This window comes from Oncorhynchus masou, chromosome 20 (genome assembly GCF_036934945.1).
Source record: "Oncorhynchus masou masou isolate Uvic2021 chromosome 20, UVic_Omas_1.1, whole genome shotgun sequence".
NCBI lineage: Eukaryota > Metazoa > Chordata > Actinopteri > Salmoniformes > Salmonidae > Oncorhynchus > Oncorhynchus masou.
Window position 1 is genome coordinate 21,204,148 of NC_088231.1, and position 23,582 is coordinate 21,227,729.

The 23,582-nt window shown below is 46.1% G+C and overlaps 1 protein-coding gene across 1 annotated transcript in view; it reads left to right on the forward strand.

Annotated features, from left to right (window-relative positions):
• The window catches only part of LOC135506583 (receptor-type tyrosine-protein phosphatase delta-like), a 354,431-nt gene that overhangs the window by 195,591 nt on the left and 135,258 nt on the right, over window positions 1–23,582 (forward strand). Inside the window, exons 13-19 of the mRNA XM_064925920.1 lie at window positions 2,592–2,684; window positions 6,675–6,820; window positions 8,664–8,808; window positions 13,989–14,294; window positions 15,187–15,380; window positions 16,611–16,637; window positions 17,940–18,057. Of these exons, the coding sequence (XP_064781992.1) occupies window positions 2,592–2,684; window positions 6,675–6,820; window positions 8,664–8,808; window positions 13,989–14,294; window positions 15,187–15,380; window positions 16,611–16,637; window positions 17,940–18,057 (1,029 nt within the window). The remainder of the gene's footprint in view (window positions 1–2,591; window positions 2,685–6,674; window positions 6,821–8,663; window positions 8,809–13,988; window positions 14,295–15,186; window positions 15,381–16,610; window positions 16,638–17,939; window positions 18,058–23,582) is intronic.

The following is a 23,582-nucleotide window of genomic DNA, read 5'->3' on the forward strand; positions in this document are numbered from 1 at the left end:
ATTCTCTGTATTCCCCCATGACAGAGCCAGATCCCTAACCCACAACAGGTTAGTAGAGGAGGTTGATCTAACCCCCATGACAGGTTAGTAGAGGTTAGTAGATCAGTCCTCTCCCTAACCCCCATGACAGGTAGTGTTAGATCAGTCCTGATCTAACCCCATCAGATTAGTAGATCAGTCCTCTCCCTAACCCCCATGACAGGTTAGTAGAGGTTAGTAGATCAGTCCTCTCCCTAACCCCCATGACAGGTTAGTAGAGGTTAGTAGATCAGTCCTCTCCCTAACCCCCATGACAGGTTAGTATGAGGTTAGTAGATCAGTCCTCTCCCTAACCCCCATGACAGGTTAGTAGAGGTTAGTAGATCAGTCCTCTCCCTAACCCCCATGACAGGTTAGTAGAGGTTAGTAGATCAGTCCTCTCCCTAACCCCCATGACAGGTTAGTAGAGGTTAGTAGATCAGTCCTCTCCCTAACCCCCATGACAGGTTAGTAGAGGTTAGTAGATCAGTCCTCTCCCTAACCCCCATGACAGGTTAGTAGAGGTTAGTAGATCAGTCCTCTCCCTAACCCCCATGACAGGTTAGTAGATCAGTCCTCTCCCTAACCCCCATGACAGGTTAGTAGATCAGTCCTCTCCTAACCCCCATGACAGGTTAGTAGAGGTTAGTAGATCAGTCCTCTCCCTAACCCCCATGACAGGTTAGTAGAGGTTAGTAGATCAGTCCTCTCCCTAACCCCCATGACAGGTTAGTAGAGGTTAGTAGATCAGTCCTCTCCCTAACCCCCATGACAGGTTAGTAGATCAGTCCTCTCCCTAACCCCCATGACAGGTTAGTAGAGGTTAGTAGATCAGTCCTCTCCCTAACCCCCATGACAGGTTAGTAGAGGTTAGTAGATCAGTCCTCTCCCTAACCCCCATGACAGGTTAGTAGAGGTTAGTAGATCAGTCCTCTCCCTAACCCCCATGACAGGTTAGTAGAGGTTAGTAGATCAGTCCTCTCCCTAACCCCCATGACAGGTTAGTAGTAGATCAGTCCTCTCCTAACCCCCATGACAGGTTAGTAGAGGTTAGTAGATCAGTCCTCTCCCTAACCCCCATGACAGGTTAGGACATGTTGTTCCTGGTTCATAATGTGTCTGCTATCTTCATGTTGTTTCCTGGTTCATAATGTGTCTGCTATCTTCATGTTGTTTCCTGGGTTCATATGTTTCCTGGTTCATAGATGTGTCTGCTATCTTCATGTTGTTTCCTGGTTCATAATGTGTTGATCTATCTTCATGTTGTTTCCTGGTTCATAATGTGTCTGCTATCTTCATGTTTTTCCTGGTTCATAATGTGTCTGCTAATCCCCATGACAGGTTTCCTGGTTCATAATGTTCTGCTATCTTCATGATGTTTCCTGGTTCATAATGTGTCTGCTATCTTCATGTTGTTTCCTGGTTCATAATGTGTCTGCTATCTTCATGTTGTTTCCTGGTTCAGTGTGTCTGCTATCTTCTATGTTGTTTCCTGGTTCATAATGTGTCTGCTATCTTCATGTTGTTTCCTGGTTCATAACCCCCATGACAGGTTATCTTCATGTTTTTCCTGGTTCATAATGTGTCTGCTATCTTCATGTTGTTTCCTGGTTCATAATGTGTCTGCTATCTTCATGTTGTTTCCTGGTTCATAATGTGTCTGCTATCTTCATGTTGTTTCATGTTGTTTCCTGGTTCATAATGTGTCTGCTATCTTCATGTTGTTTCCTGGTTCATAATGTGTCTGCTATCTTCATGTTGTTTCCTGGTTCATAATGTGTCTGCTATCTTCATGTTGTTTCCTGGTTCATAATGTGTCTGCTATCTTCATGTTTTTGGTTCATACATTTGTCTAGCTATCCTTGTCTCTTTTTGTTTGTCAGGGTTCATTTTAGGGAGCTTGTCTGCATCTTCATGAGGATTTCCTGGTTCATAATCCTACTATCTTCAGATGTTTACCTGGTTTAATGTGTTTTATCTTCATGTGTTTCCTGGTTCATAATGTGTTTGCTATCTTTAAATAAAGTTTGTTTGACCTGGTTCATACACACTGCTATCTTCATGTTGTTTCCTGGTTCATAATGTGTCTGCTATCTTTTTGTTGTTTCCTGGTTCATAAGGTGTCTGCTGAGTACCTTCACAGCTTTCCCTGGATGGACCATAATGTGTCTGCTATCTTCATGTTTTTTCCTGGTTCATAATGTGTCTGCTATCTTCATGTTGTTTCCTGGTTCATAATGTGTCTGCTATCTTCATGTTGTTTCCTGGTTCATAATGTGTCTGCTATCTTCATGTTGTTTCCTGGTTCATAATGTGTCTGCTATCTTCACGTTGTTTCCTGGTTCATAATGTGTCTGCTATCTTCATGTTGTTTCCTGGTTCATAATGTGTCTGCTATCTTCATGTTGTTTCCTGGTTCATAATGTGTCTGCTATCTTCATGTTGTTTCCTGGTTCATAATGTGTCTGCTACCCTTCATGTTTTTATAGCTCTCTCTCTTTCCACCCTCCTCCTCTTCTCTCTCTCCACACTTTCCAGTGGGAAAGCTGATGGTGTTGTCCTTCACCATCCAGAGTCTGAATGTAAGACCTTTACATCTTTCCTGGCCTTCACCTCTGCTCCAGGACCTCTCTCCCAGGACCTGCAGATCATAGCCAAGACTGGAGGTACAGGTCTTGAGTGTTGTCCGGGTTGGATCCAGGGTGTTGCATCTGTTGCAAGTCAATGAAGTGATGGTCGTAAGGGTTGTGTTTTGCAAGTGAATCTTTCAAATACAGTTTGATTCTGACCCCTGACATACATCCTTCACCTGGCCACACAGGGTTCCTGACATACTGACAGTCCTAAACAGACTCTACAGGGTTGAATAATCTAGCCTTCACTGGAATTCAGGGCTTGTTTGTCATTGGTCCAGGTCAGAGGGTATTCTGAGTACCACCACAGGGTTTATATAGTCCTTCACTCTACAGGGTGGATACTGTAGTCCTTCACTCTACAGGGTTTCTGACATACTGTAGTCCTTCACTCTACAGGGTTTCTGACATACTGTAGTCCTTCACTCTACAGGGTTCTGACATATGTAGTCCTTCACTCTACAGGGTTCTGACATACTGTAGTCCTTCACTCTACAGGGTTTCTGACATACTGTAGTCCTTCACTCTACAGGGTTCCTGACATACTGTAGTCCTCACTCTACAGGGTTTCTGACATACTGTAGTCCTCCACTCCACAGGGTTTCTGACATACTGTAGTCCTTCACTCTACAGGGTTCCTGACATACTGTAGTCCTTCACTCTACAGGGTTTCTGACATACTGTAGTCCTTCACTCTACAGGGTTTCTGACATACTGTAGTCCTTCACTCTACAGGGTTCCTGACATACTGTAGTCCTTCACTCTACAGGGTTTCTGACATACTGTAGTCCTTCACTCTACAGGGTTCCTGACTGTAGTCCTTACTCTAGTTTCTCTACAGGGTGACATCTTCACTCTACAGGGTTTCTGACATACTGTAGTCCTTCACTCTACAGGGTTTCTGACATACTGTAGTCCTTCACTCTACAGGGTTCCTGACATACTGTAGTCCTTCACTCTACAGGGTTTCTGACATACTGTAGTCCTTCACTCTACAGGGTTTCTGACATACTGTAGTCCTTCACTCTACAGGGTTCCTGACATACTGTAGTCCTTCACTCTCCAGTGGGAGAAGCTGATCCTTTACAGGGTCTGACATACTGTAGTCCTTCACTCTACAGGGTTTCTGACATACTGTAGTCCTTCACTCTACAGGGTTTCTGACATACTGTAGTCCTTCACTCTACAGGGTTTCTGACATACTGTAGTCCTTCACCTCTACAGGGCCTGACATACTGTAGTCCTTCACTCTACAGGGTTCCTGACATACTGTAGTCCTTCACTCTACAGGGTTCCTGACATACTGTAGTCCTTCACTCTACAGGGTTCTGACATACTGTAGTCCTTCACTCTACAGGGTTTTGACATTGATAGTCCTTCACTCTACAGGGTTTCTAGTCCTTCACTCTACAGGGTTTCTGACATACTGTAGTCCTTCACTCTACAGGGTTCCTGACATACTGTAGTCCTTCACTCTACAGGGTTCCTGACATACTGTAGTCCTTCACTCTACAGGGTTCCTGACATACTGTAGTCCTTCACTCTACAGGGTTTCTGACATAATGTAGTCCTTCACTCTACAGGGTTCCTGACATACTGTAGTCCTTCACTCTACAGGGTTCCTGACATACTGTAGTCCTTCACTCTACAGGGTTCCTGACATACTGTAGTCCTTCACTCTACAGGGTTCCTGACATACTGTAGTCCTTCACTCTACAGGGTTTCTGACATACTGTAGTCCTTCACTCTACAGGGTTCCTGACATACTGTAGGGGTTCCTGACATACTGTAGTCCTTCACTCTACAGGGTTCCTGACATACTGTAGTCCTTCACTCTACAGGGTTCCTGACATACTGTAGTCCTTCACTCTACAGGGTTTCTGACATACTGTAGTCCTTCACTCTACAGGGTTCTGACATACTGTAGTCCTTCACTCTACAGGGTTCCTGACATACTGTAGTCCTTCACTCTACAGGGTTCCTGACATACTGTAGTCCTTCACTCTACAGGGTTCCTGACATACTGTAGTCCTTCACTCTACAGGGTTCCTGACATACTGTAGTCCTTCACTCTACAGGGTTCCTGACATACTGTAGTCCTTCACTCTACAGGGTTCCTGACATACTGTAGTCCTTCACTCTACAGGGTTCCTGACATACTGTAGTCCTTCACTCTACAGGGTTCCTGACATACTGTAGTCCTTCACTCTACAGGGTTCCTGACATACTGTAGTCCTTCACTCTACAGGGTTCCTGACATACTGTAGTCCTTCACTCTACAGGGTTCCTGACATACTGTAGTCCTTCACTCTACAGGGTTTCTGACATACTGTAGTCCTTCACTCTACAGGGTTCCTGACATACTGTAGTCCTTCACTCTACAGGGTTCCTGACATACTGTAGTCCTTCACTCTACAGGGTTCCTGACATACTGTAGTCCTTCACTCTACAGGGTTTCTGACATACTGTAGTCCTTCACTCTACAGGGTTTCTGACATACTGTAGTCCTTCACTCTACAGGGTTCCTGACATACTGTAGTCCTTCACTCTACAGGGTTCTGACATACTGTAGTCCTTCACTCTACAGGGTTCCTGACATACTGTAGTCCTTCACTCTACAGGGTTCCTGACATACTGTAGTCCTTCACTCTACAGGGTTCCTGACATACTGTAGTCCTTCACTCTACAGGGTTCCTGACATACTGTAGTCCTTCACTCTACAGGGTTCCTGACATACTGTAGTCCTTCACTCTACAGGGTTCCTGACATACTGTAGTCCTTCACTCTACAGGGTTCCTGACATACTGTAGTCCTTCACTCTACAGGGTTCCTGACATACTGTAGTCCTTCACTCTACAGGGTTCCTGACATACTGTAGTCCTTCACTCTACAGGGTTCCTGACATACTGTAGTCCTTCACTCTACAGGGTTCCTGACATACTTCAGTCCTTCACTCTACAGGGTTCCTGACATACTGTAGTCCTTCACTCTACAGGGTTCCTGACATACTGTAGTCCTTCACTCTACAGGGTTCGTCCTTCACTCTACAGGGTTCCTGACATACTGTAGTCCTTCACTCTACAGGGTTCCTGACATATAGTCCTTCACTCTACAGGGTTCCTGACATACTGTAGTCCTTCACTCTACAGGGTTCCTGACATACTGTAGTCCTTCACTCTACAGGGTTCCTGACATACTGTAGTCCTTCACTCTACAGGGTTCCTGACATACTGTAGTCCTTCACTCTACAGGGTTCCTGACATACTGTAGTCCTTCACTCTACAGGGTTCCTGACATACTGTAGTCCTTCACTCTACAGGGTTCCTGACAAACTGTAGTCCTTCACTCTACAGGGTTCCTGACATACTGTAGTCCTTCACTCTACAGGGTTTCTGACATACTGTAGTCCTTCACTCTACAGGGTTCCTGACATACTGTAGTCCTTCACTCTACAGGGTTCCTGACATACTGTAGTCCTTCACTCTACAGGGTTCCTGACATACTGTAGTCCTTCACTCTACAGGGTTCCTGACATAGTCCTTCACTCTACAGGGTTTCTGTTCTTTTACCCATCATTCATTGCTTCCTGTGTGCATTTACTTATTTCATTAGACTTTTTTACTGTAAAGTTTGTTGTGTTAAATACACTTTAAATAAAGTTGTATTTTTTTGTATTTGATACGATGGTGTATTGTGGGTAATGTAGTCCCTCTCTCTCCAGTGGTGTATTGTGGGCAACGCAGTCCCTCTATCTCCAGCAGTGCATTGTGGGTAATGTAGTCCCTCTCTCACCAGTGGTGCATTGTGGGTAATGCAGTCCCTCTCTCACCAGTAGTGTATGGTGGGTAATGTAGTCCCTCTTTCACCCGTAGTGTATTATGGGTAATGCAGTCCCTCTCTCACCAGTAGTGTATGGTGGGTAATGGAGTCCCTCTCTCACCCGTAGTGTATTGTGGGTAACGCAGTCCCACTCTCTCCAGCAGTGCATTGTGGGTAATGTAGTCTCTCCTCTCTCTCTCCCAGTTCCGTCCCAGCCATCAGACTTCAAAGGAGAGGCCAAGTCGGAGACCAGTATATTGCTGTCATGGGTGGCTCCTCCACAGAGTGGGCCTGAAAACCTGATCACTGGATATGAACTGGTGTATAGGAGGTCTGGTGACAACGAAGAGGTAAGAGATATATCTGTAGATTAGTTAAACCCCCGTTTCTTAAACCCATAGAACTCAGTTGCTTTTCACAAAGTCTCAATATGCTTTCATCTTTACAATCCATTGGGACCTTTCTGTGGTGATTTATAAACTCAGCAAAAAAAGAAATGTCCCTTTTTCAGGACCCTGTCTTTCAAAGATAATTTGTAAAAATCCCAATATCCCAATCCCAAGATCTTCACTGTAAAGGGTTTAAACACTGTTTCCAATGCTTGTTCAATGAACCATAAACAATTCATGAACATGCACCTGTGGAACGGTCGTTAAGACCCTAACAGCTTACAGACGGTAGGCAATTAAGGTCACAGTTATGAAAACTTAGGACACTAAAGAGGCCTTTCTACTGACTCTGAAAAACGCCAAGAGAAAGATGCCCAGGGTCCCTGCTCATCTGTGTGAACGTGCCTTAGGCATACTGCAAGGAGGCATGAGGACTGCAGATGTGGCCAGGGCAATACATTGCAATGTTCGTATTGTGAGACGCCTAAGACAGCGCTACAGGGAGACAGGATGGACAGCTGATCGTCCTCGCGGTGGCAGACCATGTGTAACAACACCTGCACAGGATCGGTACATCCGAACATCACACCTGCGGACAGGTACAGGATGTATCACACCAGGAACACACAAGCCCTCCATCAGTGCTCAGACTGTCTGCAATAGGCTGAGAAGCTGGACAGAGGGCTTGTAGGTCTGTTGTAAGGCAGGTCCTCACCAGACATCACCGGCAACAACGTCGCCTATGGGTACAAACCCACCGTCGCTGGACCAGACAGGACTGGCAAAAAGTGTTCTTCACGGGGTGATAGTCGGATTCGCATTTATCATCGAAGGAATGAGCGTCACATCGAGGCCAGTACTCTGGAGCAGATCGATTTGGAGGTGGAGGGTCTGTCATGGTCTGGGGCGGTGTGTCACAGCATCATCGGACTGAGCTTGTTGTCATTGCAGGCAATCTCAACACTGTGCGTTACAGGGAAGACATCCTCCTCCCTCATGTGGTACCCTTCCTGCAGGCTCATCCTGACATGACCTTCCAACATGACAATGCCATCAGCCACACTGCTCCTTCTGTGCATGATTTCCTGCAAGACAGGAATGTCAGTGTTCTGCCATGGCCAGCGAAGAGCCCGGATCTCAATCCCATTGAGCACGTCTGGGACCTGTTGGATCAGAGGGTGAGGGCTTGACCATTCCCCCCAGAAATGTCCGGGAACTTGCAGGTGCCTTGGTGGAAGAGTGGGGTAACATCTCACAGCAAGAACTGGCAAATCTGGTGCAGCCCATGAGGAGGAGATGCACTGCAGTACTTAATGCAGCTGGTGGCCACACCAGATACTGACTGTTACTTTTGATGTTGACCCCTTATCCCTCTGTATACCTCTTACAGCTTCCACCTTAAACCACTGTCTACCTGCTACACCTTCCACCTTAACCATAACCTTAACTATCTCCATCTCTCTCTCTCTCTCTCTCTCTCTCCTCCATCTCTCTCTTTCTCTCTCTTTTTCTCTCTTTCTCTCCTTCATCTGTCTCTCTCTCCTCCATATCTCTCTCTCTCCTCTCTCTCTCTCTTTTTCTCTCTTTCTCTCCTTCGTCTGTCTCTCTCTCCTCCATATCTCTCTCTCTCTCTCTCTCTCTCTCTCTCTCTCTCTCTCTCTCTCCTCCATCTCTCTCTCTCCTCTCTCTCTCGCTCTCTCTCTCTCTCCTCCATCTCTCTCTTTCTCTCTCTTTTTCTCTCTTTCTCTCCTCCATCTCTCTCTCCTCCATCTCTCTCTCTCTCTTTTTCTCTCTCTCTCTCTAGAAGAAGCTGAATTTTGACCCCGCCTCCTCCTACCTTATAAAGAATTTGAAGCCATTCTCCTCCTACACCTTCCAGCTGGCAGCACGTAGCAAACACGGCATCGGAGCGTATACCAACGAGGTTACCACAGATACACCACAGACACGTATGTCCCTATCTACACTACTACGACTGCTGGTGCTGCTCTACCAGAGGCAGAATCTGGATTAAACACAACCCGTTATGTCATCTATCAGATACTATGAGGCCAGAGTTATAATCTGGATTAAACAGACCTCATATGTCATCTATCAGATACTATGAGGCCAGAGTTATAATCTGGATTAAACACAACTCATTATGTCATCTATCAGACACTATAGGGACCAGAGGCAGAATCTGGATTAAACACAACTCATTATGTCATCTATCAGATACTATGAGGCCAGAGTTATAATCTGGATTAAACACAACTCATTATGTCATCTATCAGATACTATGAGGAACAGAGCTAAAATCTAGATTAAACACAACCCGTTATGTCATCTATCAGATACTATAGGGACCAGAGGTATAATCTGGATTAAACACAACTCATTATGTCATCTATCAGATACTATAGGGACCAGAGGTGTAATCTGGATTAAACCGACCTCTAATGCCATCTATCAGATACTATAGGGACCAGAGGTAGAATCTGGATTAAACAGAACTCATTATGTCATCTATCAGATACTATAGGGACCAGAGGTAGAATCTGGATTAAACACAACCCATTATGTCATCTATCAGATACTATAGGGACCAGAGGTATAATCTGGATTAAACACAACCCATTATGTCATCTATCAGATACTATGAGGCCAGAGTTATAATCTGGATTAAACAGACCTCATATGTCATCTATCAGATACTATAGGGACCAAAGGTAGAATCTGGATTAAACCGACCTCTAATGTCATCTATCAGATACTCTGAGGACCAGAGGTAGAATCTGGATTAAACAGAACTCATTATGTCATCTATCAGATACTATAGGGACCAAAGGTAGAATCTGGATTAAACCGACCTCTAATGTCATCTATCAGATACTCTGAGGACCAGAGTTATAATCTGGATTAAACAGACCTCATATGTCATGGAATCACAAGATACGTTTCGTGGAGAATAAGATCAACAGAATAAAATGACTTTATACCGTGAAACAACAGGTAAATATTTACAATTTATTCTTTAGATGTATATCTTTGTTTGTTTTTTTCAAACTTCCATGAGTCTGAAGTCTGTCAGTCAGTTAGGGCTACAGTTGAAGGTGAGGTGATCACAAGGCACTAAGTAGTTCAGCAGGTAGAGATGGGAAGTGGATCAGTCAGTTAGGGCTACAGTTGAAGGTGAGGTGATCACAAGGCACTAAGTAGTTCAGCAGGTAGAGATGTGAAGTGGATCAGTCAGTTAGGGCTACAGTTGAAGGTGAGGTGATCACAAGGCACTAAGTAGTTCAGCAGGTAGAGATGTGAAGTGGATCCGTCAGTTAGGGCTACAGTTGAAGGTGAGGTGATCACAAGGCACTAAGTAGTTCAGCAGGTAGAGATGTGAAGTGGATCAGTCAGTTAGGGCTACAGTTGAAGGTGAGGTGATCACAAGGCACTAAGTAGTTCAGCAGGTAGAGATGGGAAGTGGATCAGTCAGTTAGGGCTACAGTTGAAGGTGAGGTGATCACAAGGCACTAAGTAGTTCAGCAGGTAGAGATGTGAAGTGGATCAGTCAGTTAGGGCTACAGTTGAAGGTGAGGTGATCACAAGGCACTAAGTAGTTCAGCAGGTAGAGATGGGAAGTGGATCAGACAGTAAAGGCTACAGTTGAAGGTGAGGTGATCACAAGGCACTAAGTAGTTCAGCAGGTAGAGATGGGAAGTGGATCAGACAGTAAAGGCTACAGTTGAAGGTGAGGTGATCACAAGGCACTAAGTAGTTCAGCAGGTAGAGATGGGAAGTGGATCAGTCAGTTAGGGCTACAGTTGAAGGTGAGGTGATCACAAGGCACTAAGTAGTTCAGCAGGTAGAGATGGGAAGTGGATCAGTCAGTTAGGGCTACAGTTGAAGGTGAGGTGATCACAAGGCACTAAGTAGTTCAGCAGGTAGAGATGTGAAGTGGATCAGTCAGTTAGGGCTACAGTTGAAGGTGAGGTGATCACAAGGCACTAAGTAGTTCAGCAGGTAGAGATGGGAAGTGGATCAGTCAGTCAGGGCTACAGTTGAAGGTGAGGTGATCACAAGGCACTAAGTAGTTCAGCAGGTAGAGATGTGAAGTGGATCAGTCAGTTAGGGCTACAGTTGAAGGTGAGGTGATCACAAGGCACTAAGTAGTTCAGCAGGTAGAGATGGGAAGTGGATCAGTCAGTTAGGGCTACAGTTGAAGGTGAGGTGATCACAAGGCACTAAGTAGTTCAGCAGGTAGAGATGTGAAGTGGATCAGTCAGTTAGGGCTACAGTTGAAGGTGAGGTGATCACAAGGCACTAAGTAGTTCAGCAGGTAGAGATGTGAAGTGGATCAGTCAGTTAGGGCTACAGTTGAAGGTGAGGTGATCACAAGGCACTAAGTAGTTCAGCAGGTAGAGATGGGAAGTGGATCAGACAGTAAAGGCTACAGTTGAAGGTGAGGTGATCACAAGGCACTAAGTAGTTCAGCAGGTAGAGATGTGAAGTGGATCAGTCAGTTAGGGCTACAGTTGAAGGTGAGGTGATCACAAGGCACTAAGTAGTTCAGCAGGTAGAGATGGGAAGTGGATCAGTCAGTTAGGGCTACAGTTGAAGGTGAGGTGATCACAAGGCACTAAGTAGTTCAGCAGGTAGAGATGGGAAGTGGATCAGTCAGTTAGGGCTACAGTTGAAGGTGAGGTGATCACAAGGCACTAAGTAGTTCAGCAGGTAGAGATGTGAAGTGGATCAGTCAGTTAGGGCTACAGTTGAAGGTGAGGTGATCACAAGGCACTAAGTAGTTCAGCAGGTAGAGATGGGAAGTGGATCAGTCAGTAAAGGCTACAGTTGAAGGTGAGGTGATCACAAGGCACTAAGTAGTTCAGCAGGTAGAGATGTGAAGTGGATCAGTCAGTTAGGGCTACAGTTGAAGGTGAGGTGATCACAAGGCACTAAGTAGTTCAGCAGGTAGAGATGTGAAGTGGATCAGTCAGTTAGGGCTACAGTTGAAGGTGAGGTGATCACAAGGCACTAAGTAGTTCAGCAGGTAGAGATGTGAAGTGGATCAGTCAGTTAGGGCTACAGTTGAAGGTGAGGTGATCACAAGGCACTAAGTAGTTCAGCAGGTAGAGATGGGAAGTGGATCAGTCAGTTAGGGCTACAGTTGAAGGTGAGGTGATCACAAGGCACTAAGTAGTTCAGCAGGTAGAGATGGGAAGTGGATCAGTCAGTTAGGGCTACAGTTGAAGGTGAGGTGATCACAAGGCACTAAGTAGTTCAGCAGGTAGAGATGTGAAGTGGATCAGTCAGTTAGGGCTACAGTTGAAGGTGAGGTGATCACAAGGCACTAAGTAGTTCAGCAGGTAGAGATGTGAAGTGGATCAGTCAGTTAGGGCTACAGTTGAAGGTGAGGTGATCACAAGGCACTAAGTAGTTCAGCAGGTAGAGATGTGAAGTGGATCAGTCAGTTAGGGCTACAGTTGAAGGTGAGGTGATCACAAGGCACTAAGTAGTTCAGCAGGTAGAGATGGGAAGTGGATCAGTCAGTTAGGGCTACAGTTGAAGGTGAGGTGATCACAAGGCACTAAGTAGTTCAGCAGGTAGAGATGTGAAGTGGATCAGTCAGTTAGGGCTACAGTTGAAGGTGAGGTGATCACAAGGCACTAAGTAGTTCAGCAGGTAGAGATGGGAAGTGGATCAGTCAGTTAGGGCTACAGTTGAAGGTGAGGTGATCACAAGGCACTAAGTAGTTCAGCAGGTAGAGATGTGAAGTGGATCAGTCAGTTAGGGCTACAGTTGAAGGTGAGGTGATCACAAGGCACTAAGTAGTTCAGCAGGTAGAGATGGGAAGTGGATCAGTCAGTAAAGGCTACAGTTGAAGGTGAGGTGATCACAAGGCACTAAGTAGTTCAGCAGGTAGAGATGTGAAGTGGATCAGTCAGTTAGGGCTACAGTTGAAGGTGAGGTGATCACAAGGCACTAAGTAGTTCAGCAGGTAGAGATGTGAAGTGGATCAGTCAGTTAGGGCTACAGTTGAAGGTGAGGTGATCACAAGGCACTAAGTAGTTCAGCAGGTAGAGATGTGAAGTGGATCAGTCAGTTAGGGCTACAGTTGAAGGTGAGGTGATCACAAGGCACTAAGTAGTTCAGCAGGTAGAGATGTGAAGTGGATCAGTCAGTTAGGGCTACAGTTGAAGGTGAGGTGATCACAAGGCACTAAGTAGTTCAGCAGGTAGAGATGTGAAGTGGATCAGTCAGTTAGGGCTACAGTTGAAGGTGAGGTGATCACAAGGCACTAAGTAGTTCAGCAGGTAGAGATGGGAAGTGGATCAGTCAGTTAGGGCTACAGTTGAAGGTGAGGTGATCACAAGGCACTAAGTAGTTCAGCAGGTAGAGATGGGAAGTGGATCAGTCAGTTAGGGCTACAGTTGAAGGTGAGGTGATCACAAGGCACTAAGTAGTTCAGCAGGTAGAGATGGGAAGTGGATCAGTCAGTTAGGGCTACAGTTGAAGGTGAGGTGATCACAAGGCACTAAGTAGTTCAGCAGGTAGAGATGTGAAGTGGATCAGTCAGTTAGGGCTACAGTTGAAGGTGAGGTGATCACAAGGCACTAAGTAGAGATGGGAAGTGAATCAGACTGGGGAGAAGCACTGAGACTGATAGAATGGGTTGGAGTGAGACCCAAGTCAAGGTAGGTTCCGTGTTACACGTTGTCCCAGAGACTCAGTCCAGTGTCCTTTCTGTTGTTTCCTCCTTTATAACTCGTCTTTCTTCTTCATTTCTTTTCCGTTGACAACATTTTCTATCGAAACACATTTTGAATAGAGGGGGTGTTAAATTACGATAACTTTCCCAAATTTTCCCCAAACCAGGATTTCTGGAATACCTGGACATTTTGGGACAAGTTACCTACATCTTGCAACCCTAGATTTGGCGTTTTGCACCTGTGCTTGTCTTCTGGTCTTTTGTCTTTCTAGAAAACATCGGTTCTAGACTTTTATTTTCATTTTGTGTTTTTTTTTGTCCCCTTTTTTTTCTTTTCTGTCTCGTCTGTTGGTTCTGTCACCATCTTCCACTCAACACCTCACTACCTCACCAACCAATCACATCCACCAAACAACCCGTACTTCCTCAAACCTGGCCAATCAGAACCCTCGGCCCCTCCGCAGGAAGTCACATGCTCCAGCCCCAACTCCACCAGCATCCTGGTAAGTTGGGCTCCGCCCCTGGCGGAATTCCAGAACGGAATCATAACGGGATATTCCATCCAGTATTCTGTCACGGAACGGGACAACAGGACTTCCCAGCAAGTCAGCCGAATTCCACCGGGAAGCTCTCCGTACCTTCTGGAAAACCTGGAGAAATGGACCGAGTATGGAATCACGGTCAGGGCCCTGACGGAAGCCGGAGAAGGACCAGAGAGTCTACAACTACTAGTACGCACCGAAGAAGATGGTATGTCCCAAACCTTTCCCCTGCCTGTTGGTACTAAACACCCCTATCCTTGGTGAAAATGGTTCGCCCCACTAACAATGCCACCACCTGAGAACCTCTAGCCGGTAGGGTGCATCCCAAACGGCATCCTATTCCCAGCAACCCTAGCTGTGTTTTCTCCTTGACCTTCATTCTAAGAAAGAAACCTCCCTGGCTATACTTCTACACAGTCATTTCATTCTACAATCCTGCCTTTTTTCTTCTCTCTTCTCTCCCTGTACCAGAGGGGGGTTGATACGGTGTATCCCACTGACAATGCCCTTTTGAACAATAATAGACAGCCCTGCGGATGTGTCACTAAATACCCCTACATGAGGGGAATAATAGTACGCTCCATTAACCATGCCCCTGTGAACTGCTGCTGAACCCTATGGCTTAAACCATCTCTGTAAAAGGGGGGGGGGGGGTGAGGGTGATTCCACCTCGCCCTCAGTCTTTCCTTTCAACCCTGACTCGTCATGCTGAAGTTAACTTTACCTCTACAGAGCTGAGCCTTTTTCTTGGTATGTGTTTGTATTGTACCTTCCTCTGTATAACTGAGGTTATGTGATGTTCTGGGAAGCACAGCCACTTAGGATTCCTTGTATCGTCTGACCTCCCCTCTCTATTTTCCATTCACTCTCGCTCTCTGAATGTCAGGCCAGTTTTTCAGGCCGTCTTTAGGTGCTTTTTGGTGCTTTCATCTCCTATATATTTATCGACATTTTGAACAGAACCCCAAAAAGCTTTCAACCCACCAACCTATCCTACCTCCAAACGCTCACCTACCCCGGAGTATCTAAACCATCTAAGAGCCACCACAACTTTTGAACCCTGACCCTTGACCTCGACCTATCCTACAATGCATTTCCAGTTCCCAGTGGTCCTCCGCGCGACGTGGCGTCGGAGGCAGTGAACTCCTCAGCAGTCAGGGTGGTGTGGCGGGCACCAGCCGTGGAGCGCCAACATGGTCAGGTCAGAGGTTACCAGGTCCACTACATGAAGATGAACTATGGAGAACCCGCTGGACCCAATCTCATCAAAGATATACTCCTAGACGACTCACAGGTAACAATGGAAGACAACTCAGACAGGTTGAGTAGAATATTGATATAGAATGGAACGTTGATATAGAATGGAACGTTGATATAGAATGGAACGTTGATATAGAATGGAATGTTGATATAGAATGGAACGTTGATATAGAATGGAACGTTGATATAGAATGGAATGTTGATATAGAATGGAATGTTGATATAGAATAGAACGTTTATATAGAATGGAATGTTGATATAGAATGGAACGTTGATATAGAATGGAATGTTAGAATAGAATGGAAGACTAGAATGGAATGTTGGATTAGAATGGAATGTTGGAATAGAATGGAATGTTGGAATAGAATGGAATGTTGGATTAGAATGGAATGTTGAGAGAGAATGGAATGTTGAAATAGAATGAAATGTTGGAATAGAATGGAATGTTGGAATATAATGGAATGTTGGATTAGAATGGAATGTTGAAATAGAATGGAATGTTGGAATATAATGGATTGTTGGATTAGAATGGAATGTTGAGAGAGAATGGAATGTTGAAATAAAATGGAATGGTGGATTAGAATGGAATGTTGGAATAGAATGGAATGTTGGAATATAATGGAATGTTGGATTAGAATGGAATGTTGAAATAGAATGGAATGTTGGAATATAATGGAATGTTGGAATAGAATGGAATGTTGGAATATAATGGAATGTTGGATTAGAATGGAATGTTGAAATATAATGGAATGTTGAAATAGAATGGAATGTTGGAATGTTGGAATAGAATTGAATGTTGGAATATAATGGGAATGTTGTATTAGAATGGAATGTTGAAATAGAATGGAATGTTGGAATAGAATGGAATGTTGAAATAGAATGGAATGTTGGATTAGAATGGAATGTTGAAATATAATGGAATGTTGGAATATAATTAAATGTTGGATTAGAAATAAATGTTGAGATAGAATGGAATATTGAAATAGAATGAAATGTTGAAATAGAATGGAATTTTGGAATATAATAGAATGGAATGTTGAAATAGAATGAAATGTTGAAATAGAATGAAATGTTGAAATAGAATGGAACATTTAGATGTATCTGAAAACCCTACTGGAGAGAGACTGATTGTTCAGAATTATAAATATTTTTTAAGAATAATATACATTATATACTTTACAATATATTATAAAATATGAGACTAATGTAAAAAATCCCTTTTTTTCTCCCTCCTCTTTGCTCCCTGCTTCGTTCTGTCGTTTAGTGGGAATACAATGAATCAGCAGAATATGTAAGTATATCTGTGATCTGGTATCTAAAAAAGGATTCATGTATGCTGTTGTCTTGACCTGTGTTTAGGTCCCATGGGCTAGTAGACAAAAGGATGGAATGGGACACAGCCTAGAATGGAACTATGGAATGGAGTAGAATGGAACTATGTAATGAAGTAGAATGGAACTATGGAATGGAGTAGAATGGAACTATGGAATGAAGTAGAATGGAACTATGTAATGGAGTAGAATGGAACTATGGAATGGAGTAGAATGGAACTATGGAATGGAGTAGAATGGAACTATGGAATGGAGTAGAATGGAACTATGGAATGGAGTAGAATGGAACTATGGAATGGAGTAGAATGGAACTATGGAATGGAGTAGAATGGAACTATGGAATGGAGTAGAATGGAACTATGGAATGGAGTAGAATGGAACTATGGAATGGAGTAGAATGGAACTATGGAATGGAGTAGAATGGAATTAAGGAATGGAACTATGGAATGGAGTAGAATGGAACTATGGAATGGAGTAGAATGGAACTATGGAATGGAGTAGAATGGAACTATGGAATGGAGTAGAATGGAACTATGTAATGGAGTAGAATGGAACTATGGAATGGAGTAGAATGGAACTATGGAATGGAGTAGAATGGAACTATGTAATGGAGTAGAATGGAACTATGGAATGGAGTAGAATGGAGATGATACTGTACAGGCCCATGTTGCTGATGAGTTCTATAATCTGTAGGAGGTGGTTCTGTAATACTGATGAGTTCTATAATCTATAGGAGGTGGTTCTGTAATACTGATGAGTTCTATCATCTATAGGAGGTGGTTCTGTAATACTGATGAGTTCTATAATCTATAGGAGGTGGTTCTGTAATACTGATGAGTTCTATCATCTATAGGAGGTGGTTCTGTAATACTGATGAGTTCTATAATCTATAAGAGGTGGTTCTGTAATACTGATGAGTTCTATCATCTATAGGAGGTGGTTCTGTAATACTGATGAGTTCTATCATCTATAGGAGGTGGTTCTGTAATACTGATGAGTTCTATCATCTATAGGAGGTGGTTCTGTAATACTGATGAGTTCTATCATCTATAGGAGGTGGTTCTGTAATACTGATGAGTTCTATCATCTATAGGAGGTGGTTCTGTAATACTAATGAGTTCTACAATCTGTAGGAGGTGGTTCTGTAATATTGATGAGTTCTATCATCTATAGGAGGTGGTTCTGTAATACTGATGAGTTCTATCATCTATAGGAGGTGGTTCTGTAATACTGATGGGTTCTACGTTCTATGTGTTCTGTAGGAGTTGGTTCTAGGGGAACTCCAGGCTGATACTGCCTACTCTGTGTCTGTGGGGGCGTACACCGCCAAGGGAGACGGGGCACGGAGCAAACCCCAAACTCTCTGCACTGCCCTCCCACGTACGTACTGATCATTTATCATCCCAACATAATATAACAGACAGTACAGACACAGCTACCCAGCCTGCTACTAGACACTGAGACAGTACAGACACAGCTACCCAGCCTGCTACTAGACACTGAGACAGTACAGACACAGCTACCCAGCCTGCTACTAGACACTGAGACAGTACAGACACAGCTACTCAGCCTGCTACTAGACACTGAGACAGTACAGACACAGCTACCCAGCCTGCTACTAGACACTGAGACAGTACAGACACAGCTACCCAGCCTGCTACTAGACACTGAGACAGTACAGACACAGCTACCCAGCCTGCTACTAGACACTGAGACAGTACAGACACAGCTACCCAGCCTGCTACTAGACACTGAGACAGTACAGACACAGCTACCCAGCCTGCTACTAGACACTGAGACAGTACACACACAGCTAGACACTGAGACAGTACAGACACAGCTACCCAGCTACTAGACACTGAGACAGTACAGACACAGACAGTACAGACACTGAGACTACACCCAGCCTGCTACTAGACACTGAGACAGTACAGACACAGCTACCCAGCCTGCTACCAGACACTGAGACTACAGACACAGCTACCCAGACACTGAGACAGTACAGACACAGCTACCCAGCCTGCTACTAGACACTGAGACAGTACAGACACAGCTACCCAGCCTGCTACTAGACACTGAGACAGTACAGACACAGCTACCCAGCCTGCTACTAGACACTGAGACAGTACAGACACAGCTACCCAGCCTGCTACTACAGACACAGACACTGAGACAGTACAGACACAGCTACCCAGCCTGCTACTAGACACTGAGACAGTACAGACACAGCTACCCAGCCTGCTACTAGACACTGAGACAGTACAGACACAGCTACCCAGCCTGCTACTAGACACTGAGACAGTACAGACACAGCTACCCAGCCTGCTACTAGACACTGAGACAGTACAGACACAGCTACCCAGCCTGCTACTAGACACTGAGACAGTACAGACACAGCTACCCAGCCTGCTACTAGACACTGAGACAGTACAGACACAGCTACCCAGCCTGCTACTAGACACTGAGACAGTACAGACACAGCTACCCAGCCTGCTACTAGACACTGAGACAGTACAGACACAGCTACCCAGCCTGCTACTAGACACTGAGACAGTACAGACACAGCTACCCAGCCTGCTACTAGACACTGAGACAGTACAGACACAGCTACCCAGCCTGCTACTAGACACTGAGACAGTACAGACACAGCTACCCAGCCTGCTACTAGACACTGAGACAGTACAGACACAGCTACCCAGCCTGCTACTAGACACTGAGACAGTACAGACACAGCTACCCAGCCTGCTACTAGACACTGAGACAGTACAGTACAGACACAGTACAGACACAGCTACCCAGCCTGCTACTAGACACTGAGACAGTACAGACACAGCTACCCAGCCTGCTACTAGACACTGAGACAGTACAGACACAGCTACCCAGCCTGCTACTAGACACTGAGACAGTACAGACACAGCTACCCAGCCTGCTACTAGACACTGAGACAGTACAGACACAGCTACCCAGCCTGCTACTAGACACTGAGACAGTACAGACACAGCTACCCAGCCTGCTACTAGACACTGAGACAGTACAGACACAGCTACCCAGCCTGCTACTAGACACTGAGACAGTACAGACACAGCTACCCAGCCTGCTACTAGACACTGAGACAGTACAGACACAGCTACCCAGCCTGCTACTAGACACTGAGACAGTACAGACACAGCTACCCAGCCTGCTACTAGACACTGAGACAGTACAGACACAGCTACCCAGCCTGCTACTAGACACTGAGACAGTACAGACACAGCTACCCAGCCTGCTACTAGACACTGAGACAGTACAGACACAGCTACCCAGCCTGCTACTAGACACTGAGACAGTACAGACACAGCTACCCAGCCTGCTACTAGACACTGAGACAGTACAGACACAGCTACCCAGCCTGCTACTAGACACTGAGACAGTACAGACACAGCTACCCAGCCTGCTACTAGACACTGAGACAGTACAGACACAGCTACCCAGCCCTAGACACTGAGACAGTAGCTACCCACACTGACAGACAGTACAGACACAGCTACCCAGCCCAGACACTGAGACTGCTACCCAGCCTAGACACTGAGACAGTACAGACACAGCTACCCAGCCTGCTACTAGACACTGAGACAGTACAGACACAGCTACCCAGCCTGCTACTAGACACTGAGACAGTACAGACACAGACACTGACAGACAGTACAGACACAGCTACCCAGCCTGCTACTAGACACTGAGACAGTACAGACACAGCTACCCAGCCTGCTACTAGACACTGAGACAGTACAGACACAGCTACCCAGCCTGCTACTAGACACTGAGACAGTACAGACACAGCTACCCAGCCTGCTACTAGACACTGAGACAGTACAGACACAGCTACCCAGCCTGCTACTAGACACTGAGACAGTACAGACACAGCTACCCAGCCTGCTACTAGACACTGAGACAGTACAGACACAGCTACCCAGCCTGCTACTAGACACTGAGACAGTACAGACACAGCTACCCAGCCTGCTACTAGACACTGAGACAGTACAGACACAGCTACCCAGCCTGCTACTAGACACTGAGACAGTACAGACACAGCTACCCAGCCTGCTACTAGACACTGAGACAGTACAGACACGGCTACCCAGCCTGCTACTAGACACTGAGACAGTACAGACACAGCTACCCAGCCTGCTACTAGACACTGAGACAGTACAGACACTGAGCTACCCAGCCTGCTACTAGACACTGAGACAGTACAGACACAGCTACCCAGCCTGCTACTAGACACTGAGACAGTACAGACACAGCTACCCAGCCTGCTACTAGACACTGAGACAGTACAGACACAGCTACCCAGCCTGCTACTAGACACTGAGACAGTACAGACACAGCTACCCAGCCTGCTACTAGACACTGAGACAGTACAGACACAGCTACCCAGCCTGCTACTAGACACTGAGACAGTACAGACACAGCTACCCAGCCTGCTACTAGACACTGAGACAGTACAGACACAGCTACCCAGCCTGCTACTAGACACTGAGACAGTACAGACACAGCTACCCAGCCTGCTACTAGACACTGAGACAGTACAGACACAGCTACCCAGCCTGCTACTAGACACTGAGACAGTACAGACACAGCTACCCAGCCTGCTACTAGACACTGAGACAGTACAGACACAGCTACCCAGCCTGCCTGCTACTAGACACTGAGACAGTACAGACACAGCTACCCAGCCTGCTACTAGACACTGAGACAGTACAGACACAGCTACCCAGCCTGCTACTAGACACTGAGACAGTACAGACACAGCTACCCAGCCTGCTACTAGACACTGAGACAGTACAGACACAGCTACCCAGCCTGCTACTAGACACTGAGACAGTACAGACACAGCTACCCAGCCTGCTACTAGACACTGAGACAGTACAGACACAGCTACCCAGCCTGCTACTAGACACTGAGACAGTACAGACACAGCTACCCAGCCTGCTACTAGACACTGAGACAGTACAGACACAGCTACCCAGCCTGCTACTAGACACTGAGACAGTACAGACACAGCTACCCAGCCTGCTACAGACACTGAGACAGTACAGACACAGCTACCCAGCCTGCTACTAGACACTGAGACAGTACAGACACAGCTACCCAGCCTGACACTGAGACTAGACACTGAGACAGACACTGAGACAGACACAGCTACCCAGCCTGCTACTAGACACTGAGACAGTACAGACACAGCTACCCAGCCTGCTACTAGACACTGAGACAGTACAGACACAGCTACCCAGCCTGCTACTAGACACTGAGACAGTACAGACACAGCTACCCAGCCTGCTACTAGACACTGAGACAGTACAGACACAGCTACCCAGCCTGCTACTAGACACTGAGACAGTACAGACACAGCTACCCAGCCTGCTACTAGACACTGAGACAGTACAGACACAGCTACCCAGCCTGCTACTAGACACTGAGACAGTACAGACACAGCTACCCAGCCTGCTACTAGACACTGAGACAGTACAGACACAGCTACCCAGCCTGCTACTAGACACTGAGACAGTACAGACACAGCTACCCACCCAGCCTGCTACTAGACACTGAGACAGTACAGACACAGCTACCCAGCCTGCTACTAGACACTGAGACAGTACAGACACAGCTAGACACTGAGACCAGCCTGCTACTAGACACTGAGACAGTACAGACACAGCTACCCAGCCTGCTACTAGACACTGAGACAGTACAGACACAGCTACCCAGCCTGCTACTAGACACTGAGACAGTACAGACACAGCTACCCAGCCTGCTACTAGACACTGAGACAGTACAGACACAGCTACCCAGCCTGCTACTAGACACTGAGACAGTACAGACACAGCTACCCAGCCTGCTACTAGACACTGAGACAGTACAGACACAGCTACCCAGCCTGCTACTAGACACTGAGACAGTACAGACACAGCTACCCAGCCTGCTACTAGACACTGAGACAGTACAGACACAGCTACCCAGCCTGCTACTAGACACTGAGACAGTACAGACACAGCTACCCAGCCTGCTACTAGACACTGAGACAGTACAGACACAGCTACCCAGCCTGCTACTAGACACTGAGACAGTACAGACACAGCTACCCAGCCTGCTACTAGACACTGAGACAGTACAGACACAGCTACCCAGCCTGCTACTAGACACTGAGACAGTACAGACACAGCTACCCAGCCTGCTACTAGACACTGAGACAGTACAGACACAGCTACCCAGCCTGCTACTAGACACACTGAGACAGTACAGACACAGCTACCCAGCCTGCTACTAGACACTGAGACAGTACAGACACAGCTACCCAGCCTGCTACTAGACACTGAGACAGTAGACACAGTACAGACACAGCTACCCAGCCTGCTACTAGACACTGAGACAGTACAGACACAGCTACCCAGCCTGCTACTAGACACTGAGACAGTACAGACACGGCTACCCAGCCTGCTACTAGACACTGAGACAGTACAGACACAGCTACCCAGCCTGCTACTAGACACTGAGACAGTACAGACACAGCTACCCAGCCTGCTACTAGACACTGAGACAGTACAGACACAGCTACCCAGCCTGCTACTAGACACTGAGACAGTACAGACACAGCTACCCAGCCTGCTACTAGACACTGAGACAGTACAGACACAGCTACCCAGCCTGCTACTAGACACTGAGACAGTACAGACACAGCTACCCAGCCTGCTACTAGACACTGAGACAGTACAGACACAGCTACCCAGCCTGCTACTAGACACTGAGACAGTACAGACACAGCTACCCAGCCTGCTAGACACTACAGACACACTGAGACAGTACAGACACAGCTACCCAGCCTGCTACTAGACACTGAGACAGTACAGACACAGCTACCCAGCCTG